We start from the raw sequence: 24,076 nt of genomic DNA on the forward strand, positions 1-24,076 counted from the left end.
CCCTTTCTGGCCTCCTGCCCTATTGTGGCCTCTACTTTTTCCTGGCCTCTAATTCCCTCTGGCCTCCCACCATGTTGTGGCCTCCCACCATGCTTTGGTCTCCGATTTTTCTGGCCTCTACTTCTCTCTGGCTGCCCACCCCTTTTTGGCCTCCCACCCCTTTTCAGCCTCTAATTTTTTCTGGCCTCTACTATTCACCGGCCTCCCACCCCTTTTCGGCCTCCCACCCCTTTTCGGCCTCCAATTTTTTCTGGCCTCTACTTCTCTCCAGCCTCCCACCCTTTTTTGGCCTCCCACACGATTTTGGCCTACACTTTTTCTGGCCTCTAATTCCCTCTGGCCTCCCACCATGTTTTAGGGGGTGGGAGGCCAAAACATGGTGGGAGGCGAGAGGAAAGTAGAGGCCAGAAAAAATTGGAGGCTCAATCATGTTGGGAGACCGATACGGCGTGGAAGGCCAGAGAGAGTAGAGGCCAGAAAATGTGGTGGCTCAATTGGGGTGGCACGGCAAAATGGGGTGGGAGGCCAAAACAGGGTGGGAGGCCGAGGGAAGAAGAGGCCAGAGAAAAGTTGAGGCCAAAATGGGGTGGGAGTCCGAAATGTGGTGGGAGGCCAGGGGGAAGTAGAGGCCAGAAAAAGTGGAGGCCAAAATGGGGTGGGAGGCTGAAATCGGGTGGGAGGCCAGAAAGAAGTAGAGGCCAGAAAAATTGGAGGCCAAATCATGGTGAGAGGCCAAAATGGGGTGGGAGGCTTGAGGGACGTAGAGGCCAGAAAAGAGTGGATGCCAAAATGGCTTGGGAGGCCGAAACGTGGTGGGAGGCCAGGGGAAAGTAGAGGCCAGAAAAAGTGGAGGTCAAAATTGGGTGGGAGGCTGAAACAGGGTAGGAGGCCGGAGGGAAGTAGAGGCCAGAAAAAATTGGAGGCTGAAATGGGGTGGGAGGACAAAGGGAAATAGAGGCCAGAAATTAGAGGACGCCAAAATGCGGTGGGAGGCCGAAACTTGATGGGAGGCCAGAGGGAAGTAGAGGCCAAAAGAAATTGCAGGCCGAAATGGGGTGGGAGGCTTAAGGGAAATAGAGGCCAGAAAACAGTGGATTCTGAAACGGGGTGGGAGGCCGAAGTCAGGTGGGAGGCTGGAGAGAAGTAGAGGATAGAAAAAAGTAGAGACCGAAACGGGGTGAGAGGCCGGAGGGAAGTAGAGGTTAGAAAAAAGTGGAGGCTGAAATGGGGTGGGAGGCCAAAATGAGGTGGGAGGCTTAGAGGCAAGTAGGGATTAGGAAAAAGTAAAGCCAAAAAGGGTGGGAGGCCAGAGGGAAGTAGAGGTTGGAGGGCAAATATAGGCCAGAAAAAAGTGGAGACCGAAAAGTGGTGTGAAGCCAGAGGGCAGGTAAAGGGCAGAAACTTGTGGAGTGCCAAAAGGGGTGGAAGACAGAAAAGGGATTCACGGGCAACAAAGGGTTGGAAGTTCAAAGAGCACATAAAGGCCTGAATAAAGGAGGGGGCCAAAAAGGTGCAGGATGTCAAAGTGGGAGGCTGGAAGGGAAATAGAGGCCAGAAAAATGTGGAAGTCAAAAAAGGGGTGGGAGGCCAAAAAGAGGTGGGAGGCCCGAGGGAAGTAGAGGCCAGAAAAAAGTGGAGGCCAAAACGGGGTGGGAGGCCAAAACAGGGTGGGAGGCTGGAAGGAAGTAGAGGCTGGAGGGCAAATACAGGCCAGAAAAAAGTAGATGCCGAATAGGGGTCTGAGGTCTGAGAGGCATTAGAGTTTGAAAAGGGCTGGGAAGCCACGAAAGGGTGGGAGGATGTGGTGGAAGTAGAGATGGAGAAATCACTAGTAAAGGAATGAGGAGTCCTGCAGGCACATGGTGAAAGAAAAACAGGGTCAGGGAGCAAGACGGACAAAGAGAGATAATGATGAGTGGAGAGTAGAACGAACAGAGAGAGAGAGAAATCAAATGTGGGGGGAAGAGAAGGTGGGAAGGAGGGAGAGCAAGAGATGGTCAAGAAGGCAGAGGGCTTGAGGGGATGAGAGAGCGAGAGAGGGGGAAAGGGAGCACGATCGGGACAAAGAGAGGGAGAAAGGAAAGAGCGGGATAGGCTACAAGATGAAGTGGAAAAGGCCACAAAGCAGAACAGAATGGCACAGGGAGCTGGGCACGGGGTTATACCGGGAAACAGCGCCACAGAGAGCGGTATGGAGCTCTACAGGCAAAATGTTCAGGAGAGGATGGAGGACAGAGAGAAGAAGAGGAAAGGGACAGGCAGAGAGGCAGTGATGGAGAAAGAAACAATAGCCACCGAGAAATGAGGAGAGGGATGGGAGCGAGGCAGAGAGGGGGAGAAAGAACGCCAAGCCGGCGATGGGAAAAGGCCAGAGGGATCAGGAAAGAGAGGAGGCAGGATGGAGGGATCTAGAAGAGAGGTGAGGGACAGGGAGCCAGAGAGCAGGGGACGACTGCGGAAGGGAGAGGGACACAGAGCAGGGTGCATGACCTAGAACCAACAAGAGCAACAGAGAGAAGGACAGAGAGGTGGAGCGTGAGAAAAGACAGGAACAGAGAACAAGACAGAGAGATCAAGCGATCAATAGTCGAGACAGGGAGCAGCACAAAGGGTCCGAGAGAGGACCTAACCCAAACCCTTACCCAGACCCTATTAGAATTCCCTGCTTGCACCTTCTGGTGTTTTGCTGATCGAGGATGCCAATTAAACTCAGACACCAGAGTGAAAAGTCTACGCTTATTTTACTGTTAATAATTAAGGATATAACCAAGTAATGCAGAAAATAAACAGTAAGTACAGAATAGTACGCTTTATTACTACATACAGTTAATTATAGAAAATAAGAACAAGCAAGGTATTGCACCTAATCATTACTACACAGTGGGGAGAACAGTGATTAAGAAAGATCCATCACCACTTGCATACGTCACCAACATCCAGACCCGCAGTCGCCACGGAGCCCCGGTTGCAGCGAGGTTTTGTAGTACCTTTCCCTGCAAGTGGGAAGTCCTCCACGATGCATCCATCCAGAGGTGAGGCATCCAGAGTCGCAGCAAGCGGGTCCAGCCTTATATATCAAAAATCAGATAACCAGAATAACTGGCACCTTTGTTTTGAGCAGAAACATCTGGTTTCATCCTCCTGTTGGATTCCACCCAGAGCCTGGCCAGGGCTTGGGGAGGAGAACCAAGGGAGTTTCTAACAAGGCCGAACACTTGGGTTCTCAGCCTTGAGCAAGGCTGAACAAGGGAAGTTGGATAAACATTCTCACAGCGTTTCATCCTCGCTACTAATTACATTTTGTCTAAGCTGCATCTTTCACTAGTGTGAAGGAAGTTGCTACAAGTACACTTGAACTTGCTAATGTACAGGGACCTGTAAAGTAGCACATTTAGTTTTAACGTTAACCATCACTTGTGTTTTACTAGCTTTTATTTTTCCCGTATTTTACTGCAATGTATGTAACTTAATTTATACTTTTGTATAAATTCATTACCCACTTGTAAGATGTTTTGAAACCTGTAACTCCTTGCCTAGTGAAGATAAGACAGACCTTGGACAGTCTGAAAAACTCCCCGAGTACATCCCTAACAGCAGGGACCTAAAAAACCAAGTGTCTAAGAAGACGCCAGTGTCGAGATAAGCGACTGGAAGCTGGTCTAAACTGACCTCCTGGGAATAAACAGGAGCCGAAGGACGGATGAGGTAACTCTATGGCCATATGTGGACACGAGAAACCTAAAGTTCAACCAACAGACAGTGTGAGAAAGGCTAGGTGAACGACTAATGAGAGGAGAAGACCCTCACTCTATTTTTACTACGCATGTTCAGACTATGTAAATGAATTCTGAGAACCCATTAGCATAAGGCTGCCTTTTCTAAGAAAGCTGATGAATATGTATGCCTTTTGTGTATATTAGTCAGAGTGCTTTGTTTGTAAGTGCGGCACTTGCGGTGGAGCGATCCCCAGTGCTGCCCAGCGCTGCGAATAAAGAATCCCTGCTGAACAGTTTTACTCAATTCTGACTGTGGAGTGAAGCTCTTTGTTTCAAGTGAGCATACATATTTCATTAATGATCAGATACTAATAATTAACACTGATGGTAATACGGATTTTACCAATTAACAGATACTAATAATGGAAAGAGTTGTGAGGTTCATCTAGAGGTCAACTTTGTTTCGGGGCCTATTATTCAGGCCCTAGCACTACACTGTGCAGGTGGTGTGTTTGGATGGTGTGGCTGTTACGGAGGCTTCCAAATAAGCAACCCACCACCAATTTAAAAAAATAAATAAATTTATTTTTTTCATAAAGCCACCAGTCAGCTCTCCGTAGATTACAGATCCGGATGTCCACAAGAGGAGAACAGAATAACTTTCTGGGGTTTAACAATAAGCTGAAATACTTTACAAAGCCCCACTCCCCGGGGGTTTAACGACAACCCCAAACGAAAACTTCACTTCCTGGGGTTTAACGGGAACCCGAAACGTAAAACAAAGCCCCACTCCCCGGGGGTTTAACGACAACCCCAAACGAAAACTTCACTTCGTGGGTTTAACGGGAACCCGAAACGTAAAACAAAGCCTCACACCTCAGGGGTTTAACGACAACCCCAAACGTAAACAAAACTTCACTACCTAGGGTTTAACGACAACCCAAAACGCTCTATCACTCACCTAGAAAGTGAGGGCTCTCAACCTCGAGGACCTGCTCAGGGCAGCGTCCCGACCCAAAGTACCTCGAGGGGTTTCCTTGGGCAGCGTCCTGACCCAAGGGGAGAGTCCTGACCGCAGCGTACAGCTCCAGGGGACGAGCTCAAAATGGCTCCCCCAAGGGACTCCGTTTATACCCAGACCGAATCCGACCTGTAGTCAATAGCGGCTCCCATTAGTCAAAGGTCTCAACTACCGCGAGACCCTGAAAACAAAGACAGCCAAAAGCTGCCACGTTTCAACAACCAGGAAGCTCTGTTTTCACTGGGCGGATGCACCTGCCACAGTGGCTGGGTCTGTCAAGGCTGCTTGTTTACGGCCAAAGCAAGCGCAGACCCCACAAAACCCCTAACCCTACCCCTAACCCTAAACATGGAGTGCGAGTTCAGAGGACTGAGGCACTTCTGGCATCCTGGAGGACTGGCGGCCCATAGAGTACGAGTTCGGAGGACTGACGGGCACTTCCGGAGGACTGGCGGCCCATAGAGCGCGAGTTCGGAGGACTGGCAGGCACTTCCGGAGGACTGGCGGGCACTTCCGGGCGGCCCGGGAGCGCGGTAAGGGCCCGTACCGGAGCGCTGATGGCCGGTCCCGGCGCTGCGCGGGGGGGCCGCAGGGCGGGGGTGTCCGTCCGTCGCCGAGAAGCTGCTGCGGGTGGCGGGGAGCCTGCCGGGGCCTGGCGGTGCCGGTTCGCGCTCCGGCCGCGGCTCTCTAGTGCCGGCGCCGGCCCGGCCTCCGCGGGGTCGTTCCTCCGCGCTTGGGGCTTCCCGCGCGGGGACCGGCGGTCGCTGCTGCCGCGGGCGGGTCCCTCTCGCCGCGTCTGGTTCTGCCTCCGGGCCGTTTCCGTACGGTGTGCGGGTGGGAGGAGCTTTTAATTAGGAGTCTCTGATTGGCATCGCGGGGTCACTTGCCCGTGGCAGCGTTAATTGCCCTGGAAGCGATTCGCCGCCGGCGGGTCCGGCCGGGCTGTGCCGGTGGCTGTTCCGAGCAGTACCGGCTCCCGGCCGGGGCAGGTGCACGGCGGCGAGGAGGAGCGTCCGCCGGTGTAGCCCGTCGAGTTCTTTCGCTGGGCAGTAGTGTGTTATTTGAACGGCCTGGTTAAATAATTTGCTGTTATCGAATGCAGCGAGCAAACGAGTCGTGCCCGGGGAGGATTCCGTCTCTGCGGCCGCAAAGAAAAGGAGACGAAGTGCTGAAAGCAGAGACTGAGGCAGAGGAAAGGTTAATTATCTTCTAAATCGTGATTTCGTGTTATGAATTAGAAACCGAATTAGAAGTACTGTAATTACTGTAATAACAAGAAGATATAATTATAGTAAACTGCTCCCAATTAGTCTTCTATTTCTGCTTCACATCTGAAAATTTTTATTACGATGATGCAGCTTTGGCACCATTAATGCATAAGTTTAACATTGCAGTTATTAAATGTTTTTAAAATTCAGTTCAATTGTGCACTAATCAAATTTAATTTGCGCTGGTTTTGTTTTAGCCCTACTTGGAAGTAGTTCATACATGGGGTGGGGTGTGTCTCTAAAAATGGCTGTGTTTAAATTTGGGCAGTCATAAACACTGTGTTAGTTTTCTAATTTTATTTAAAATCTAAATTTTTTGATGTTGTTAGTTCTGATTGAGAATCATTGCCACCTGTGAATTTTCTTAATGCCTACATTTGAACACAGCCATTGTTTAACGACCCATTTTTATTTGTCTTTATTGAAAAATCTAAAGCTTCGATTACTGTTTTCTAAGCAGGAGTCATCGTTGCCTCTGAACTTACTTACAGCTGTGTTATAATTTAAGTATTAAATGCTCCCGATTGCTTTCCAATTCTATTTTCCTCTTAAATTCTAATACTTTCTTATTTTGTTTCCGATTAGGAATCACTAATGCCTGAAATTTATTTAATAATGGCTATATTTAAGTTTAGCTATTAATGACTCTCAACTAGTTTTCTATCTTTTATTGCGTAATGATGGATTGCTACATTTATTTTTTTATTACAATACAGATTGAGAATAATTACTGGCTGCTGCATTAAGTAATAACTATGATTAAATTTAGTCGTGACTTATCCCTAAATATTTCCTTTATTTATTTGTATTCTAATATTTTAATTGTCACTTTACTAGTAAGTGGGATTAACTAGCGCCTGTGACTTTTTCTTTTTTTTAATTTTTTTTAATACTAACTAGAGTTGTTTCTCTGCAGATAGTAATCCCAATTAGTGCTCTATTATTTGTATTATTTGTATTTTGCTGCTTGTAATTTTGTACTACAAATTGGAAGTAACTACTGGCTGTAAAGTTTCGCATAAGAGCTGGAGCGTAGGCATTGTTTACTTGTAACGGCTGTTCTAGTTACTGTTACTTAAGTGTTTATTCTAGATCCTTTAAAGTAAATAATAAGTAGTAAAAATGAAAATAGCAGAAACCAGGGATGTTGGAGAGCCCAGCAAAAATAACAGGAGCACTGTGGTGTGACCAGAGGTCGAACAAGTGCTTCGGCCCAGCTCAGTCACTCCAGGATTTTGCACGTCAGCTCTGCCAGCTCTTTTTTTTCCTGAGAGCCCCAAACTCCCGGCAGAACAAACGAATGAGCATACGGCAGATACATCGCAGCATCAAACCGCCGTCTGTGCCACAGCGCCAGCCACACCCGACCGTCGCCGCTGCGCCGACAGGAGCGTAACTGCCACCCCCTCGGCCGAGGGCGCGTCCGACAAAAGCCACGACAGCGCCGAGACGGCAGGGACGTGGCCAAGGCGCGCTGCGGCGAGGACTGATGCATCGCGGCGGGTACGACGCGTGACGCTGAAACGCTGCGCCAGGTCGCACACGCGCAGCACAATCTTACTCTGCGCGAGACAGGCAGCCGTCCTTCGCGTCTTCGCGACTCTCTTCACGGTGCCGGCGCCGCTGCCGCGGGATTCCCAGGTGGAAAACAAGCGAGCTCCGTGCGTTGCAGCGCAGCCTCGCCATCCGTGCCTGCACCAAAAAGAGGTGACACCAGAAACTGCAAAGCGAGGGCCGGTGCCGGTCTGTATATTGATCCACGACCTGGATGCGGGAGTCGAATGCCCCGTGACGTCAGCCCGCTTGCTGCTGCCACTGACCTGGGAGGTGGTGGTGACGCCAAGGGACGAGAGGCCTTGCAGAGGGATCTGCATAGGTGGGAGCGTTGGGCGATCGTCAGCGGCCCGAAATCGAACCAGTCCGAGTGCCAGGTTCTGCACCGGGGATGGAGCGATGGCCGGCACAAGTCTGAGCTGGGAGAGGAGTGGCTGGAGAGCAGATCCCCTGGAAGGAACTCACGCGCTGAGCCCACGGCTCCTTTTGGGCTGGACCGAGTGTATTTACCAACCCTGCCCAAAACCGCGCTGGGGGGTGTGAGCAGCAAAGCTGGGGGACATCCCCCAGGGAGCCCTCCTCGAGGGATGGGATAGGGCTGGGGAACCAGCGCTCCCAGTGCGGGGGGTCACCATTGCTCCCAGTATGGCGGTCACCAGTGCACCCACTGCTCCCAGCATGGGGGTTGCTGGTGCACCCACTGCTCCCAGCATGGGGGTCATTAGTGCTCCCAGTATGGGGGTTGCTGGAGCACCCACTGCTCCCAGTATGGGGGTTGCTGGTGCACCCACTGCTCCCAGTATGGGGGTCATTAGTGCTCCCAGTATGGGGGTTGCTGGTGCACCCACTGCTCCCAGTATGGGGGTCATTAGTGCTCCGAGCATGGGGGTTGCTGGTGCACCCACTGCTCCCAGTATGGGGGTCATTAGTGCTCCCAGCATGGGGGTTGCTGGTGCACCCACTGCTCCCAGTATGGGGGTCATTAGTGCTCCCAGCATGGGGGTTGCTGGTGCACTCACTGCTCCCAGTATGGGGGTCATTAGTGCTCCCAGCATGGGGGTTGCTGGTGCACCCACTGCTCCCAGTATGGGGGTTGCTGGTGCACCCACTGCTCCCAGTATGGGGGTTGCTGGTGCACTCACTGCTCCCAGTATGGGGGTCGTTAGTGCTCCCAGCATGGGGGTTGCTGGAGCACCCACTGCTCCCAGTATGGGGGTCATTAGTGCTCCCAGTATGGGGGTTGCTGGAGCACCCACTGCTCCCAGTATGGGGGTCACCCGTGCACCCGCTGCTCGCAGTGCGGGGGTCAGCGGTGCTCCCGGTACGGGGCAGCGCCCCCCGCCCCCCCCCCTCCCCATCCCGGAGGGGCGAACTCCGTTTCCCGCCGTGCCCCGCCCCCGCCGCGGGGCGGGCTTTGTTTCCCGTCGTGCCCCGCGGCGCGCGCGGCCCTCCCGGCCACCGTCCCCCGCCCGCCGGGCCCGGGCCGGGCGGCGCTGCCGCCGCCATGTCGGAGCCTTTGGGCTGGTGCGTGGAGGCCGTGCGGGCGGCGGCGGAGCCGGGGCTGGCCCGGGCGCTTCTGGCGCTGCGGACCCGCCACACCCGGCGGCCGGGAGGCGCCGCTCGGTTCCGGGAGCGGGGAGGCCTGGGGCCGCTGCTGGAGCTGCTGGGGCCTGAGCGGCCCCGCCGCACCCTCGACCTGGCCCTCAGCGTCCTCGGGAACTGTTGCACCGAACCCGGCTGCCGCCGTCAGGCCCGGCGCCTCGGCGGCGTTCCCCGCCTCGGTGAGTGCCGGCGCCGGGAGCCTCTCTGGGAAGGGAACGGGACGGAGGCTCCCCCGGAGGGCGTGGGACTGGGAATGGGCCTGGACCCCCCGAGAGGGGGAATGGGACAGCCCAGAGCCCCCGGTACAGGGAATGGGTCTGGACCCCCCCTAGAGAGGGAGTGGGACATCTCTGAGCCCCCCCGCCGTACTGGGGTGTGGTCTGGACACCCCATAGAGGAAATGGGGGAGCCCAGAGGCCCCCCTCATACTGGGAATGGGTCTGGGGACACACACACACGCCCCCGAGGGACTGAGGGAGTCCAGATGCGCCTCCACCCCGCCCCGTCCCGGTGTTGGATCTGGCCCCGACACACACAGACAGACACACACACAGACAGACACACACACACACACACACCCCACCACCACCCCCCCCTCCAGGAATGGTTCAGTCCAAGCCCCATTGAGGTCAGCTGGAGAATCCCAACACACGTCCACCCCCCGGGTGACCCCTGACCTGTCCCCAGCCATGACCTCTGCCCTCTGTTCCCATAGTGGCCCTTCTGTCCTCGCCGGGGCCAGAGAGCGTGCAGAACCGGGTGGCCCGCACCCTCGCCAACCTGGCGCTGGAGCCTGACGGTGCCCGGGACGTCCTTGATGCCGGTGAGCAGGGTCCCCGAGGGGGCCGTGGGGGTCCCTGAGGTCTGCAGGGGACACGTGCATACTCCCAGGGATCCCCTTAAGTGTTTTGGGGGTCCCTTGTCTGTCTATAAGGTTTCCTGGGTGTTCTTAGGGGTCCTTTGGGTATTCTGTACCCAACCCATCCTCTCATGGGTCCCCGTATCCCAAATTGCTCCCTTTATAGCTTTGTCATTGCTGTGGCTGCTGGGATGTCCCCTGACGGGTGCCATGTTCCCAAGGGGTGTCCCCAACGTGTCGCTCTATGCATTTCTCATCACTGCATGTGGTGGGATGTCCCCAGCCTGTCCCCTGACATGCCCTTTCTTCCCCAAAGGGTGTCCCCAGTGCCCTCTTTAATGGCCTTCTCATCCCTGGGAGCACCAGGATGCCTTGGGATGCCCCCTGACGATCCCCATGTCCCCAAGGCTCACCCCACGGCTCCACATCCCCTTAACTTGGCCCTCCCTCCTCACAGGTGCCGGCCCCCTCCTGGTGTCCCTGGCTGCCTCCTGCGGCACCCCCGAGTGCCTCCACAGTGCCGCCCGTGCCCTCCGCATCCTGGGGGCCGCCCCGGCCCCCCGCCGGGCCCTGGGCCGAGCCGGGGCAGTCCGAGCCTTGGCCTCCCGCCTGGCCTCCCTCTCCCCGGCCCACCCCGCCTGCCCAGCTGTCGCCCGAGCTTTGCGGGGTCTCACCGACAGCCCCGGCCCCTCGGCTGACGACGTGGCCCCTGCTTTGCCCGCTTTGGCCGCCTTGGCTGCCCACGCCAAGCGGGACCACCGCCAACCTGCCCTGGGAGCCATCGCCAACGCCTGCGCCCGCGCCCCACTCCGACCCGCCCTGGGGGCCGCCGGGGCGGTGGAGGCGGTGGCGGAGGAGGTGAGGAGGGCGTTGGCGTCCCCCAACGTCACCGGCGCCACTGTAGCTGTCCGGGCGCTCTGCCTGCTGTGCCGGGAGGCCGTCAACCGGGTGCGGGTACGGGCGGCCGGCGGGTTGGGGCTTCTCCTGCGCCTCCTGGCCGAGCCCCGCGCCCGGCCGTGGCGTCCCCGCGTCCTCCTGGCTTTGGCTGCCTTCGCCTACGATCAGGAGGCGCTGGTGGCCCTGGAGGCCCGGGGCCTCGTCCCGCTGCTCGCCGACGTCCTGCGGGCCCGGGCTGATGAGGAGGAGGAGGAAGAGGAAGAAGAGGACGAGGAGGAAGACGAAGAGGAGGAGGATGAAGCCGCGGCATCGTGCGATCTCCCCCGGGAGCTCCCTGGCCCGCCTGGGGCTGGGGCGGCTGCTGGGAGCTTGCGGGGACTCAAGTGAGTGGGGGGACAGACAGACAGACGGGCTTTTGGTGGGGGCTGTGGGGCTTTGGCACCTCCTGGGGTGTCCCTGGGGGTCCCTTGAGGTTGCTGAGACCTTGAGGGGGACCCTTGGGGGTCTTTGGGACCTTGTGGGGGGCTCCTTGCAGTCACTTTTGAGGTCCCTGTCACCTCGGGGCCGGGTGGGCAGCCCTGGGATCACCCTGGCATCCGTGGCAATAGAACAGGGGTGCGAGGGGGGTCCCAGCCCCTAGTGCCGGTGTCGGGGGCAGGGAGGTCCAGGCTGTCCCTTAGCGACAGTCTGGGGGTCCGGGGCTGTTGCTATCCCCCTGCCCAAACTGCTCAGTGCCCCCCGCATTTCTCCCCCTAGGTCCTGGCTCCTCTCTGAAGCTGCCTCCCCACCGCCCTCCCCCCCATCCTCCACTGCCCCCCCCCGCTGCCCCTCGCCCCCTCGCCGCCGCCTGCCCCCCATGGGGGCACTGGCCCTGCCCCGGGGGGTGGGCGAGGGGGACCCCTGGCTCCCCGAAGCCCCCGCTCTCCTACTTTTGGGGCGCCTGGCAGCTGCCGACGAGCCCAGCCGAGCCCTGGCCACTGCCCCTGTCGTTTCGGGGCTCCTCCGCTACCTGACGGGGGTCCCTGCCCCGGCCCCCCGGGCTGCCCGGGTGTTGCAGCGCCTGACAGGGCACCCTGCTTTTTTGGGGGCGCTGGTCCGGGCTTACATCCCCTCCCTGCTCCGCTCCTGGCTGGTCCTCGGCCTAGCACCGTCCCAGGCCGAGGAGCTGTCACGGCCCGGGGGACCCAGGCGTACGGCTGCCCCCCCGCACCCCCGCCAGGCACGCCTCAAGGAGCTGGGTGAGTTGGAGGGGGGGGGCCTTTGGGGGGCCTTCAGGGGGCTAACTGGGATCCCTGGGAGCCATGGCTGGCCTTTGGGGGTTTGGGGGGGGACCTTTGGGGGTCCTCAGGGGCTCCTGGTTGACCTCTGGGGGTGTTGCTGGGAGTCCCACGGGGGGCCTGGTTGGCCTTTGGAGGTCTCTGAGGTGTCCCCAGAGGGCTATTGAGGGTCCCTGAGGAGTCCCTGGGGGATTATTGGGCATCTCTGGGGGTTCCTGGGGGACTTTGGGGATTCCTGGAGATCCCGGGTAGTCTGTGTGTCCCTGGGGGGCTATTGGAGGTCCCCGGGGTGTCCTGATTGGCCTTTTTGGGGGAGTCCTGAGTGGTCTTTAGGGGGATTCTGGTGGCTTTTGGGAGTCCCCCTTTGTCCCGGGGGGGCTTTGGGGATCCCTGGGAGGGGCTTTGGGGGTCCTCGGAGTCTCTGGAGGACTGCTGGGGGGCTACTGGGGTTCCTGAGTGCTGTTCTGGGTCTCCCAGGGTGACCCTGGGGGGCAGGGGGAGGAGATAGGATCCACAGTGGGATCCTATGGACCTGACACCCCCCCCACCTTATGTCCCTATGGACCTGACCCCCATATCGCCCCCAGGTGAAGGACTCCTGCGGAACCTGGGGGCGGCGGCGGCGGCCCCCTTCGGCGTGGGGCTGCTGACCCACATGCTGCGCTGCGGGGCCCCCCCGGCCCGCCTGGCCTGTGCCACCGCCCTGCCCCTGCTCACCAGGTACCGACCCTGTAGCACCCCTGTAGAGCCCTTTTCTGCGGCACCCCCGCAGGCCCCCCCGGAACTGGCCCGTAACTCCGCTGGGGGGGTCCCTTACGCATTCTCCTGCTGAGCCCGTATGTCCCCTGTAGAGCTCTATATGTTAGCTATACAGACCCTACGGTGTCCCTGTAGTCCCCCGTGCCCCCCAGAACCAGCCCTGTAACTCACCTGGGGGGGTTCCCTCACGGATTCCTGCTCGTTCACTTGTCTCCAGTGCTTATAGAGCCCCATAGGATCCCTGTGGGGTCCTAGAAACAGTCTGTAGCTCCCACATAGGTGCTCAGAGTAGGTTTTTTCAGGCGGTGCATCCATGATATATCGTCTATAGGGGGCCCCGTAGATCCGCCATAGCCAATCTCCTCGGTGTTTCCTATAGATAGTCTGTAGGTTGCCGCCAAGTGCCGCGAGCGCAATAATTTTCCGTAGATCTCCCGCTGCTGGCCCTGTAGAGTCCCTCTAAATCCTCTCTAGATCCCCAGTGCCCAAGTCTGTAGATCCCCTGTAGGACCCCTGCAGAACTCCCACCAGCAGCCCTGTAGGTTCCCTATAGCTGCCCCATAAGCAGCCCCGTTAGTCCCCTATGGATGCCTCATAGGCACCCCCATAGGTCTCATGTAGATTTCCTACTTGTAGCCTTATAGTTCCCCTATAGATGTCCTATATATTCCCTCTGCGTGCCCTGCCGTGTCATTGGCACGTCCTTGATGTGTCATAGGCATGTGCAGCCCAATGTCCCCCGGGGTGGGGGGTGGCCCCAGACCCTATAACGACACCCATGCGTTGGTGTGACATCGTTGGCATCACGATGGCGTGACCCACAGCGTTGGCGTGACCCATGACGGCATCACCTACTGCCTTGGCGTCACACTGCCGTGACCCACATCATTGCCAGGACCCGTGGTGGTGGTGTCCTGCTGGTGCGACCCACTGTGTTGATGTCACGTTGGCGTGACCCGTGTCATTGGCGTGACCCACGTTGGCGGCGTCACGTTGGCGTGACCCACATCGTTGGCGTGACTCGAGTCATTATTGTCACGTTGGCATGACCCATGTTGTTGGTACGACCCTTGGCACTGGTGTGGCGTCAGCGTGACCCTTGGCATCCCTTTGCCATGATGCTGGCATGATACGTGTCCTTGGCATGTGCAGGCCGGCGTCCCCGGCACGGGGGCTGCTGTGGGGAGGGGGGGCGGTGGCCCTGCTGCTCTCAGCGGTGGCCCGGGGCCCCGCGTCCCCCTACGAGCCCCCCCCAGCCTTCGCCCTCTACGCTGCTGATGCTATCGCCCTCCTGCGGGGACATGCCGGGGACACGCTGGGGGACGTCGGGGACACGCCGGTGGATGGCGAGGACATGCCGGGACACGCCAGTGCCGAGGACCTGCAGGTTCGGCCCCACGGCACGCTGGGGACGCACGACGGGGCGGTGGGGACATGCGATGGGGTATCGGGGAGGTGTGGGTGGGGACGTCGAGGCCGCTGGGGGGGTTGTTGGGCACAGGAGGGATCATTGAGAACCTGTGGGGACACCGATGACCTGGCTGGGGACATTGGAACTGTTAGTGACGCATGGGGCTGTCGGGCGTCCCTTGGGGACACCCAGATGGGGACCCATGGGGGGACACTGGGAATGCCCACGGACTCACAGGTGCTCTTGGGGACACGGGGGACCTGCAGGTGCATGGAGACAGGGACCCGAAGGACCCGTGGGAACGTGGGGGTGCCGAGGACCTGTGGGGACAGAGGGACAGACATGGGGACAGTGGCGATGCCCCTGGGGAGAACGGTGACCTGCAGAGACCTCTGGACCGACACAAGGACCTCAAGGACCCGTGGGGACACACAGACACCTTTGGGGACGCTGAAGACACCTGGGGACACACGGATGGCCACGCAACCTCTCCTGCGGATGGACACGGTGATACTGGGGACGCACCGGGGTGCACCGATGGACATGGGAACCCGTGGGGACACGCAGACAGACTCGGGGATCCTGAGGACTCGTGGGGATCCGGAGAGTCCCCGTGGCCCCTGTCCCCTGTGATCCTTTACCCCCCACCCATGCTGTCCCCTGTATCCCCACGTTCCCCGGTATCTCCAGACCCGCTTTCCCCAGGGCCCTCCTGTCCCGAAGTGTCCCCGAGAGCTGCTAAACGTCCCCGAGCATCCTCTTGTCCCCAGCTGTCCCCAGACCCTCCCAACCTTCATTCCCAAGTGGCCCCAAGACCCCCCAAATGTCCCCTACTATCCCCTCCTCCACTGTCCCCAGACGTCCCCAGCCCCTGTCCACAGGTGTCTCTGAGGTCCTCCAACCCATGTCCTCAACTGTCCCCGTGTCCCCCGTTGCCCCCAAACCCCTGCAACCCCCATCCTCAACCATCCCTGTGTCCCTGGGTGTCCCCAGTGTCCTCCAACCCATCTCCCCAACCATCTCCCTGTCCCCAAGCCTCCCCAAGCTCCAACCCCTGTCCCCGAGCCTCCCCAAACTCCTCCAACCCATCTCCACCGCTATCCCCATGCCCCCGGACACCCCCAAGGTCCCCCACCCCATGTCCCCGAGTGTCCCCAGGCTCCTCCGACCCACCTCCACCACCATCCTTATGCCTCCGGACATCCCCAGGGTCCTCTAACCCGTGTCCCCAACCATCTCCCCGTCCCCAAGCCTCCCCAAGTTCCTCCAACCCCTGTCCCCAAGCATCCCCGAGTTCCTCAAACCCATCTCCACCACAATCTCCAGCCCCCCAAGCATCACCACCCCCCCCAGCCACCCATCCCCCTGTGTCCCCAACGTGTCCCTATGCCCAGACCCCCCACGACCTCCTCCTCCTCCCCAACGGTGCCCACCCAGGGGTGCCAGTGGCCCGGGCAGCCCTGACCCAGGGGTCCCCTGTCTTGGGAGCCATGTTGGGGGGGGCCTTTGCCGAGGCCCACCAGGCAGCGGTGGCCTTAGGCTGTGCCCCCCGCCACCCCCTCCTCCTCCTCCTCCATTTTGTCCATGGCTGCCGGGGCAGCCCCAGGGACGGGTGTCCCCTCCTGTCCCCCCCTGTATCCCCCGGCACTGCCGGTGCTGCCATCACCTTGGCCCGCCGTTACCTGGTGGACGGCTTTGAGGGTGTGATGGCCGCTGCCATCACTGCATCCCCCGGTGCCCTCTGGGCCTTGGCCGAGCGGTGGGGTTGCACCCCGTTGGCCACCCGGGCTGCCCAGGCTATTCTGGGGGGGCCACCCCACAACGTGGCCCCCCGCTTGGTTCGGGTAGCCCGGCTGGCCCGATGTCCCCCTCGCCTGGCCCAGGCCTTGATGGCTGCTGTGGCGCCCCGGGGGGCCCAGCCCCACCTTGATATGGGGGAGCCATGGGGTGGAGGTGACCCCCTGCTGCGACCCCCTAGAGACACTGATGGGGGCCTCGGAGATGTCCAGGAGGACCTTGAGGACCTGGAGGATGACTTTGGGGTCCCTTATGAGGACCTTGGGGACACCCATGGAGACCTCAGCGACATGGTGGACCCCTTTAGGGACCCCTCTAGGGATCTTGGGGACTCCTTAGGTGAAGATGATGTGGACATGGAGGTCAAGGGGCCTCTCTAAGACCTTGGGGACCCCCAGCAGGACCTTGGGGACTCCTTTGGGGATCTTGGGGACCACTGCATGGGTGTTGGGGACTCCTTAGATGAAGACAAGGAGGACATGGAGGTCAGGGACCTCTCTAGGACCTTGGGGACCCCCAGCAAGACCTTGGGGACCACTGCATGGATGTTGGGGACCCCTTAGGTGAAGACATGGAGGTCAGGGACCTCTAAGACCTTGGGGACACCTTCAGGGATCCCTCTGGATGTTAGGGACCCCTTAGATGAAGATGGTGTGGACATGCAGGTCAGAGAACTTCTCTAAGACCTTGGGGGCCCTTTTTACAGGTCTTGGGGACCCCTTACATTAAAATCAGGAGGACATGGAGGTCAGGCAGGGGACCTTTCTAAGACCTTGGGGACACCCTGGAGGATCCCTTTATGGCTGTTAGGGACCCCTTAGACAGAGATGAGGGGGACAAAGAGGTCAGGAGAGGTTTCTTGAGACCTGGGGGACACCTTTAGGGACCTTGCGGAGATGGAGGACCCCTTCAGAGACCTCCATGGGGACCTTAGGGAGGGCTTTGTGGACTTTTAAGTCTTGGGGATCCCTCAGTGGGTGTTGGGGACCCCTTAGATGGGAATGAGGAGGACATGGAGGTCAAGCGACCTCTCTAAGACTTGGAGAACACCTATTAATTTTGGGGATGTGCTGAAGGACCATAGTGACTTTGGAGGCCCCTCAGATGAAGATGAGGACAGGGAGGTTGAGGGACCCCTGTGGGGACCTCAGGAACCCCCTTGAGGACCTTTGGGGTCCTCCTCTTTATGTTATGGCCTTTTTTGATGATGAAGATGAAGCAAGGGAGATGGAGGAGTCCCTTGGGGACCTGCTTGAGGACCCTGGGGACCTCATCTAGATGTTGAAGCTTTTTTTTGATGATCATGAGGTGGGGGACCCCAAAGGTGGCACACAGAGTGAGAGGAGGCCCAGATTTGGGGAGGCAGTCACCATTTCAGGGCACACACACTGTCCCCCCAGGTTATGGGGCATCCCCCCAGTGTCAGGGCAGGGCTGCTATGGGAGGGGCACCCGGTTTCGGTTGATTTCACGGGGTTTTGGGGTCGTGACTGTAGCGAAGGCAACGCACAATAAAGGAGGTGAAACTGCTCCAGCAGCGTGAGGATCCAGGCGTCTGGGACCCCCACAAGCCCGTATCCCGCGGGCCCAGGCAGCTGCCGCCCCCATCCCGCGGACCGGGGCCGTTCCCAACTCCCAAGTCCCCTCCTCCTCCTCCTCCCTCCCACGGACACAGGCGGCCGGGCCGCCCCCCCCCTATCCCGCGGGCCCAGGCGTCCGGCCACTTCCCGCCCTTTCCCTGGCCCGGGCCCAGGCGTCCGGGCGCTTCCATACAAGGGCACCGAGGGGCCCGCGCGGGGCGACGTCACGGGGGGCCGCACCCAGTCCCGGCCATGGACGACCTGGGTAAGAGCCGCGCGCGTCCCTCTGTCCGTCCGCCCCCGGTGCCAGCCGCCCCTCCGGCCGTCCCTGCCGCTGGGGCGGGTGCTGGCGGCCCGGGCGCCTGGGTCCCTGGAGCAGGGGATGGATGGGGGCCGGGGTCCGTGGGTGCTGGGATGGATGGATGCCTGGGTGCCCAGGTCCGTGGGTGCTGGGATGGATGGGTGTCCGGGCGCCTGGATCCCTGGAACAGGGGAGGGATGGGTGCCCAGGTCCGTGGGTGCTGGGATGGATGGGTGCCCGGATCCATGGGTGCTGGGATGGATGGGTGCCTGGGTGCCCAGGTCCGTGGGTGCTGGGATGGATGGGTGCCTGGGTGCCCAGGTCCGTGGGTGCTGGGATGGATGGGTGCCTGGGTGCCCAGGTCCGTGGGTGCTGGGATGGATGGGTGCCTGGGTGCCCAGGTCCGTGGGTGCTGGGATGGATGGGTGCCTGGGTGCCCAGGTCCGTGGGTGCTGGGATGGATGGGTGCTTGGGTGCCCAGGTCCGTGGGTGCTGGGATGGATGGGTGCTTGGGTGCCCAGGTCCGTGGGTGCTGGGATGTATGGGTGCCCAGGCACCTGGGTCCATGGGTGCCTGGGTCATCCCCCGAACACCCGGGTCCCTCACCCCACCCCCAAGACGCCCTATTGGCCGACCTGGAGACGACGACGTCGCACCTCGCCCGGCGGCCAGTGCTGCTGACCGACCCGCCGGGGGGGGCACCCCCCACACAGCCACCCTCCGCCCCCAGGGAGGACCCCCCCCGGCCACCCCCACCCCCCTATGGCCCAGTGAGCTTGGGGACCTTGGGAACACAGGGGGCCCTGGGGGACATTGAGGGATGCTGGGGACCTTGGGGACATGGGAGGCTTTGGGGACACAGAGGACCTTAGGGGCCATGGGCATAAGGGGGGGGATTGGGGATATTGGAGGACCTTGGGGACACGGGGGTCCTGGGGGGCACAGGGGGCTTTAGGGATGTTGGAGATGTTGGGGACCTTGGGGACATTGAGTGGCTTTGGGACACTGGGGACACCGGGGGATGCTGGGCGCCTTGGGGACATGGGGGGCTTTGGGGACACAGGGGACCTGAGGGGTCATGGGCATAAGGAGGGGTTTTGGGATATTGGAGGACACTGGGGGTCCTTGGAGATGTTGGATACTTTGGAGACCTTGGGCATGTTGGGGACCTTGGGGAGATTGAGTGGTTTTGTGACACTGTGGCCATGAGGGGCCCTGGGGACGACGGGGGGTGCTGGGGATCTTGGGGTCGTGGGGGGCTTTGGGGATGTTGGGGGCCTTGGGGACATGGGGGGGCTTTGGAGGACTTGGGGACCTTGGGAGCACCGGGGAGCCCTGGGGGCTCTGGGGACATGGAGGATCTTGGGGACATGGTGCCTGGAAATGGGGGACAGTGGGGTTGGGGACCCCTGGGATGGGGATGATGGGGACATCGGGGATTAGGACAGGGACTCGGGGAGGGACATGAGGGACACGGAGAGCTCGAGAACCCCAGGGATGGGGACACTGGGGGTGATGACATCCCAGGTCCTCATTAACCCCCAATGTGCCGGTCCCCAGGCGCCAGGGGGGGACACCGAGCAGCTCTACAGGTACGGGGACCTTGGGGACCTGGAGGGGGCATGGGGAACAATGGGGGGGACACTGGGGATATGGGAGGGGCCTTGGGGGGGCGAGGAGGATTTGGGAGGGGAACATGGAGGGCCGAGGGCGGGGCACAGAGAGGACCTTGGGGGCACGGAGGGGACATGCCACTCCCCGGTGTTCCTGTCCCCTAGCACGGTGCAGAAGGCCCGCCCTCCCCGGCCCACCCCAGGCCCCCCAGGCCTGGGGGAGCTTGACCGGCTCCTCCGCGACCTCAACGCCACCCACAGCTCCATTGCAGGTACCCCACCCCTGTCACCCCCAAATCCAAGCAGGGACCCTAAAATCATCTCTGGCTGCCCCAAACGCCCCCCCGGGCACTCCAAAAGCCCCCAAAGCACCCCAAAAATCACCTCAGGCACCACAAATGCTCTCAGCCCCCTCTCCCAAATCACCCTGGGGACACCCAAAGTCATTCTGGGGACCTCTAAAATCACCCTGAGAACCCCCAAAACCTTCCTGGGGACCCCAAAACTGGCTGTGACCCCCACCCCAGATGAGATCCTGGCCCAGTTTCCCCCCCTGAAGAGCCCCGAGGGGGTGAAGAGGAAGGATGCGGCAGATGGGGGTGAAGTCGGGATGTCGCCGCCTCGGTGAGTGTGTGTCTGTCTCCCCGGAGGGGGGCAGCACCACCCCAAAATGGGGTCACCCCCATCAGCAGCACCCCAAAATGGGACCATCTCCAATTACCAGCCCCCCTATCAGCACCTCACGCCCAGAGCCTCCCCTAACCTTCTCCCTGCCTGCCCGAAGCAGTTCGGAGACCCCCCCAGTGCCCCCGGCCTCAGCCACCTCGGCCACCCAGGAGCTGGACAAGCTGATGGCCTCACTCTCCGACTTCCACCTCCACCGCACTGTGAGTCTGGGGGGTTTCAGGGTGTGTGCCCCCCCCATTTTACCCTGCACCCCCATAACTCTCTTTTTGCCCCTTTCCACCTCCAGCCCCCCCCCAAAAAGGGGGTTCCTGAGGGGGGGAACTTGGACTCGATGCTGGTGCTGCTGCAGTCGGACCTGAGCCGTCAAGGGGTCCCCACGGGGGCAAAGGGCGTTTGTGGGTCCTGCCAGAAGCCCATTGCTGGGAAGGTGGGTTTTGGGGTGCCCCTGGGGGTGAAGGGGAGGGGGCAGGTTGGTGGGGGAGGAAGAAAGAGGGTGTGCCTGGTGTTGCAACCCAAAGTGGGGGCTTCTTTGTGGGCATCTCAAAATGGGGCTGCCTGTGGCTCTGCCCCAAAATGGGGGGGAGGGGTCCTCTGGTGTACCCCAAAGTGGGGTGTCATCTGTTGGGAACCCCCCCTTTTTCCTTTTTCCTCCCCCTCCCCTGCAGGTGGTGAGGGCTTTGGGGTGCGCCTGGCACCCCGAGCACTTCGTCTGCGCTCGCTGCGGGGGGGAGCTGGGAGGCGGCAGCTTCTTCGAGAAGGATGGGGTGCCCTACTGCCCGCGGGACTACGGGCGGCTCTTCTCCCCCCGCTGCGCCCGCTGTGCCCAGCCCATCCTTGACGTGGGTTTGGGGACCCCCGGAGGGGCAGAGGGGATCCTGGGGGCAAGGGGACCTTTGGTGGAGCAGTGGGATCCCCTGGGGTGCGGTGGGACATTTTGGGGGTCCGTGGTGGTGGTGGACCTTCTGGGTAGCTCTGGGGTTAGTGGGACTTTCTGGGAGGCCATGGGACCTTCTGGGGTGCCCTGGTGGTGGTGGGACCTTCTGGGGATCCATGGGACCCTGTGGGGTGCAGTGGGACCTTGTGGGGGGCCATGGAAGGCTTGTGGGGTGAAGGTGGGCATTGTGGGGTGATGTGGGGTGCAGTGGGACCCCCGTGGGTGCAGTGGGACCTTGTGGGGCGCCTGGGGGTGGTGGGACCTTCTGGGGGGCTGTGGTAGGCTCGTGGAGGGGGGGGTCATTGTAGGGTGCTGTGGAATCCCATGGGGTGCGGCGGGGTGTACTGGGGGCGGTGGGACTCCCTGGGGTGCAGTGGGATCCCCGGGGGTGGGCAGGCAATGACGTCCCCATCCCCCCCGACGCAGAAAATGGTGACGGCCCTGGACAAGAACTGGCACCCGGAGCACTTCTGCTGCGTCAAGTGCGGGCAGCCCTTCGGCGAGGAAGGTGGGTGGCCTCCGTGTCCCCTCTGTGTCCTGTCCCGTGTCCTTTCCTGTCCTCCCAGATCACCTCGTGTCCCCTCATGGCCCGCTGTGTCCCTGCCCTGTCCCGCTGTCCCACCATGTCCCTGTGGCCTCATTCTGTGCTCACGTGTCCCTGTGTCCCCATGCTGGTCCCACCACCATCCCCACGTCCCCAGATCTCTCCTTCTCCATCCTGGCCTCACCACCACGGCCGCATCCCTCGTGTCCTCACCATCCCTACGTCCATGTCTCCCGTGTCCCCACACCTCTCCGTCCCTGCACTGCCCCCCCCATCCCTGTGGTGTCCCCCAGGCTTTCTGGAGAAGGATGGCCAGCAGTACTGCCGCCAGGACTTTGCCGAGCTCTTCTCCAGCCGGTGCCGGGGCTGCGGGCGGCCCATCCTGGAGGGCTACATTGCCGCCCTCGAGGGGCTCTGGCATCCCGAGTGCTTCGTCTGCCGGGTGAGGCCCCCACCATTCCCATGTCCCCACCTCCCCTGGTCTCTGATGTCCCCACATCCCACGTCCCCACCTCCCCTGGTCCCTGATGTTCCCATCCCCACGTCCCTGTCCCCAGGAGTGCTTCGCGCCCTTCGTGGGGGGCAGCTTCTTCGAGGATGGCGGCCACCCCTACTGCGAGCGGCACTTCCACGCCAGGCGGGGCTCGCTGTGCCGGGGCTGCGGGGAACCCATCGCTGGCCGGTGCGTCACCGCCATGGCCCAACGCTTCCACCCCGAGCACTTCGTCTGTGCCTTCTGCCTCCGGCCCCTCTCCAAGGGTACCTTCCAGGAGCAGGAGGGCAAGCCCTACTGCCAGCCATGCTTTCTCCGCCTCTTCGGGTGAGGCAACCACGGCCCCCCCCAGCCCCACCGATGGTGCCCCATGGTGCGGGGTACCCCGTAGAGGTCCAGTGGACACCCCGCAACCACCACAAGAACATTCCATGGATGAACCATTGGATGGGGTGCACCATTGAAGTGGTCTCCAAGGTGCCCATGGTGCTTGGAGGCCTCCTGCATGGGGATCTGGCACCCTTGAGGTGCCCCATGGTGCAGGGTGTCCTGTAGAGGTCCAATGGACACCCCACGACCACCACAAGAACATTCCGTGGGTGAACCATTGGATGGGGTGCACCGCTGGGGCGGTCATGGGGGTGTCTTGGGGTGCTTGGAGGCCTCAAGCATGGGACCCTTGAGGTGTGCAATAGTGTAGCGTGCCCCACAGAGATCGGATGGACACCCCATGACCATCCCACGGGTGCCCCATCAGATGGGGTGATCCATGGAGGTGCCCCCATGGCGCCTGGGAGCCTCATGTGGGGGTCTGTCACCCCTGAACTGCCCCGTGGGGCGGGGTGCCTCATAAATACCCCGCATGGGTGCTCCATGGTGTGGTGTGACCCACAGGTCTGGCCATGGACTTGCTCCATGCCGTGGGGTGACCATGGATCTGGCCCAGGACTTGCTCCACAGCATGGGGTGGTCTCTGTGCATGGTGCAGGACTGGAAGCACTGGCGGGGCACTGATGGTCCAGGGGGAATGCTGGGGGTAACTGGGGGGCACTGGGGGCCCCCGTGGGTCGCACGCACTCTTTGCTTGCACGTGCCAAAGCCTTTGTATTTGGGGGGGGGAGAAATGAGGGGCAGTTGGGGGATCAGTGGGGCAGATTGGGGTCTCTGGGGTAGGTTATTGGTCTGGGGGGCTTCCCTGAGGAAGGCTGGGGGGCGGTTGGAGGGTCAGTGCAACTGTTTATGGGACTGAGGTGTCTCTGGGGAAGGTTGGGAGGGTCTGTAGGACCAGTTGAGAGGCAATTTTGGGTCTGTGGGGTAGGTTTTGGGTCCGGAGGGATCTATGGGACAGGTTGGGAGGGAAATAGGTCTCTGGGGCAAGTCAGGGGGCAGCTGTGGGGCTGTTTGGGGAGCAGTCAGGAGGGTCCATGGGGCAGTAGGGGATGATCTGTGGGGCTGTTTGGGAGGATCTATGGGGCACTTCGGGGGGGTGCAGCACCGGGCGCACGCGGCTGAACGTGGACAATAAACACCCACAGCACAACCGCAATGTGTGGGGTGAACCCAACCTCCCCGGGGACCCCGGCCTCCAGGCACCCCTTTTGGGTCCGTTTCATCCCTTTCCAGCTCAGTTTTACCCCTTCATCAATTTCACTCCCTTTGGGGTCACCACTTGCCCCCACTCTAGGTCAATTTCACACAGTTTTGGGCCACTTTCACACTTCTGGGGCCATTTTTCCCATTTTTCATGCCAATGTCACCCCCTTT

At 60.4% G+C, this 24,076-nt stretch overlaps 2 protein-coding genes and 1 long non-coding RNA gene across 7 annotated transcripts; all 3 read left to right on the top strand.

Annotated features, from left to right (window-relative positions):
- The first annotated feature begins 4,322 nt into the window (after positions 1-4,322).
- LOC141938615 (uncharacterized) lies at positions 4,323-6,154 on the top strand. Its single transcript, XR_012627338.1, has 2 exons — positions 4,323-5,270; positions 5,840-6,154. It is a non-coding gene; the product is annotated as an uncharacterized LOC141938615 (long non-coding RNA).
- A 2,880-nt stretch (positions 6,155-9,034) lies between these two features.
- LOC141938619 (uncharacterized) lies at positions 9,035-17,690 on the top strand. The gene is made up of 7 exons (XM_074857514.1): positions 9,035-9,340; positions 9,877-9,984; positions 10,478-11,300; positions 11,674-12,155; positions 12,782-12,914; positions 14,106-14,334; positions 14,625-17,690. The coding sequence occupies exons 1-7, from the start codon at positions 9,064-9,066 to the stop codon at positions 16,539-16,541; spliced, it is 3,969 nt and encodes a 1,322-aa protein (XP_074713615.1). The 5' UTR covers positions 9,035-9,063; the 3' UTR covers positions 16,542-17,690.
- Positions 17,691-17,983: 293 nt separating this feature from the next.
- Positions 17,984-23,420, top strand: TGFB1I1 (transforming growth factor beta 1 induced transcript 1). Of its 5 annotated transcripts, XM_074857552.1 has the most exons (11): positions 17,984-18,005; positions 18,660-18,811; positions 19,602-19,633; positions 19,820-19,926; positions 20,182-20,278; positions 20,379-20,541; positions 20,628-20,768; positions 21,007-21,180; positions 21,702-21,783; positions 22,113-22,261; positions 22,377-23,420. In XM_074857552.1, the coding sequence occupies exons 1-11, from the start codon at positions 17,993-17,995 to the stop codon at positions 22,641-22,643; spliced, it is 1,377 nt and encodes a 458-aa protein (XP_074713653.1). In that variant the 5' UTR covers positions 17,984-17,992; the 3' UTR covers positions 22,644-23,420. The 5 variants fall into 5 exon arrangements, with proteins under 5 accessions (XP_074713653.1, XP_074713651.1, XP_074713652.1 ...); XM_074857550.1 differs by lacking the exon at positions 17,984-18,005 and having other exon boundaries at positions 18,096-18,811; XM_074857551.1 differs by lacking the exon at positions 17,984-18,005 and having other exon boundaries at positions 18,102-18,811; positions 20,442-20,541.
- The last annotated feature ends 656 nt before the right edge of the window (positions 23,421-24,076 follow it).

The sequence above is a fragment of the Strix uralensis genome, unplaced genomic scaffold, assembly GCF_047716275.1.
Source record: "Strix uralensis isolate ZFMK-TIS-50842 unplaced genomic scaffold, bStrUra1 scaffold_220, whole genome shotgun sequence".
NCBI lineage: Eukaryota > Metazoa > Chordata > Aves > Strigiformes > Strigidae > Strix > Strix uralensis.

Coding starts and splice junctions, on each gene's coding strand:
- LOC141938619 (XM_074857514.1), top strand. CDS start 9,064: ATGTCGGAGCCTTTGGGCTGGTGCGTGGAGGCCGTGCGGGCGGCGGCG. Junction 9,985..10,477: donor CCGGGACGTCCTTGATGCCG/GTGAGCAGGGTC, acceptor CCCTCCTCACAG/GTGCCGGCCCCCTCCTGGTG. Junction 14,335..14,624: donor GACACGCCAGTGCCGAGGAC/CTGCAGGTTCGG, acceptor GACACGGGGGAC/CTGCAGGTGCATGGAGACAG.
- TGFB1I1 (XM_074857550.1), top strand. CDS start 18,155: ATGGATGGATGCCTGGGTGCCCAGGTCCGTGGGTGCTGGGATGGATGG. Junction 21,784..22,112: donor GCAGCCCTTCGGCGAGGAAG/GTGGGTGGCCTC, acceptor GGTGTCCCCCAG/GCTTTCTGGAGAAGGATGGC. Junction 22,262..22,376: donor CCGAGTGCTTCGTCTGCCGG/GTGAGGCCCCCA, acceptor CCCTGTCCCCAG/GAGTGCTTCGCGCCCTTCGT.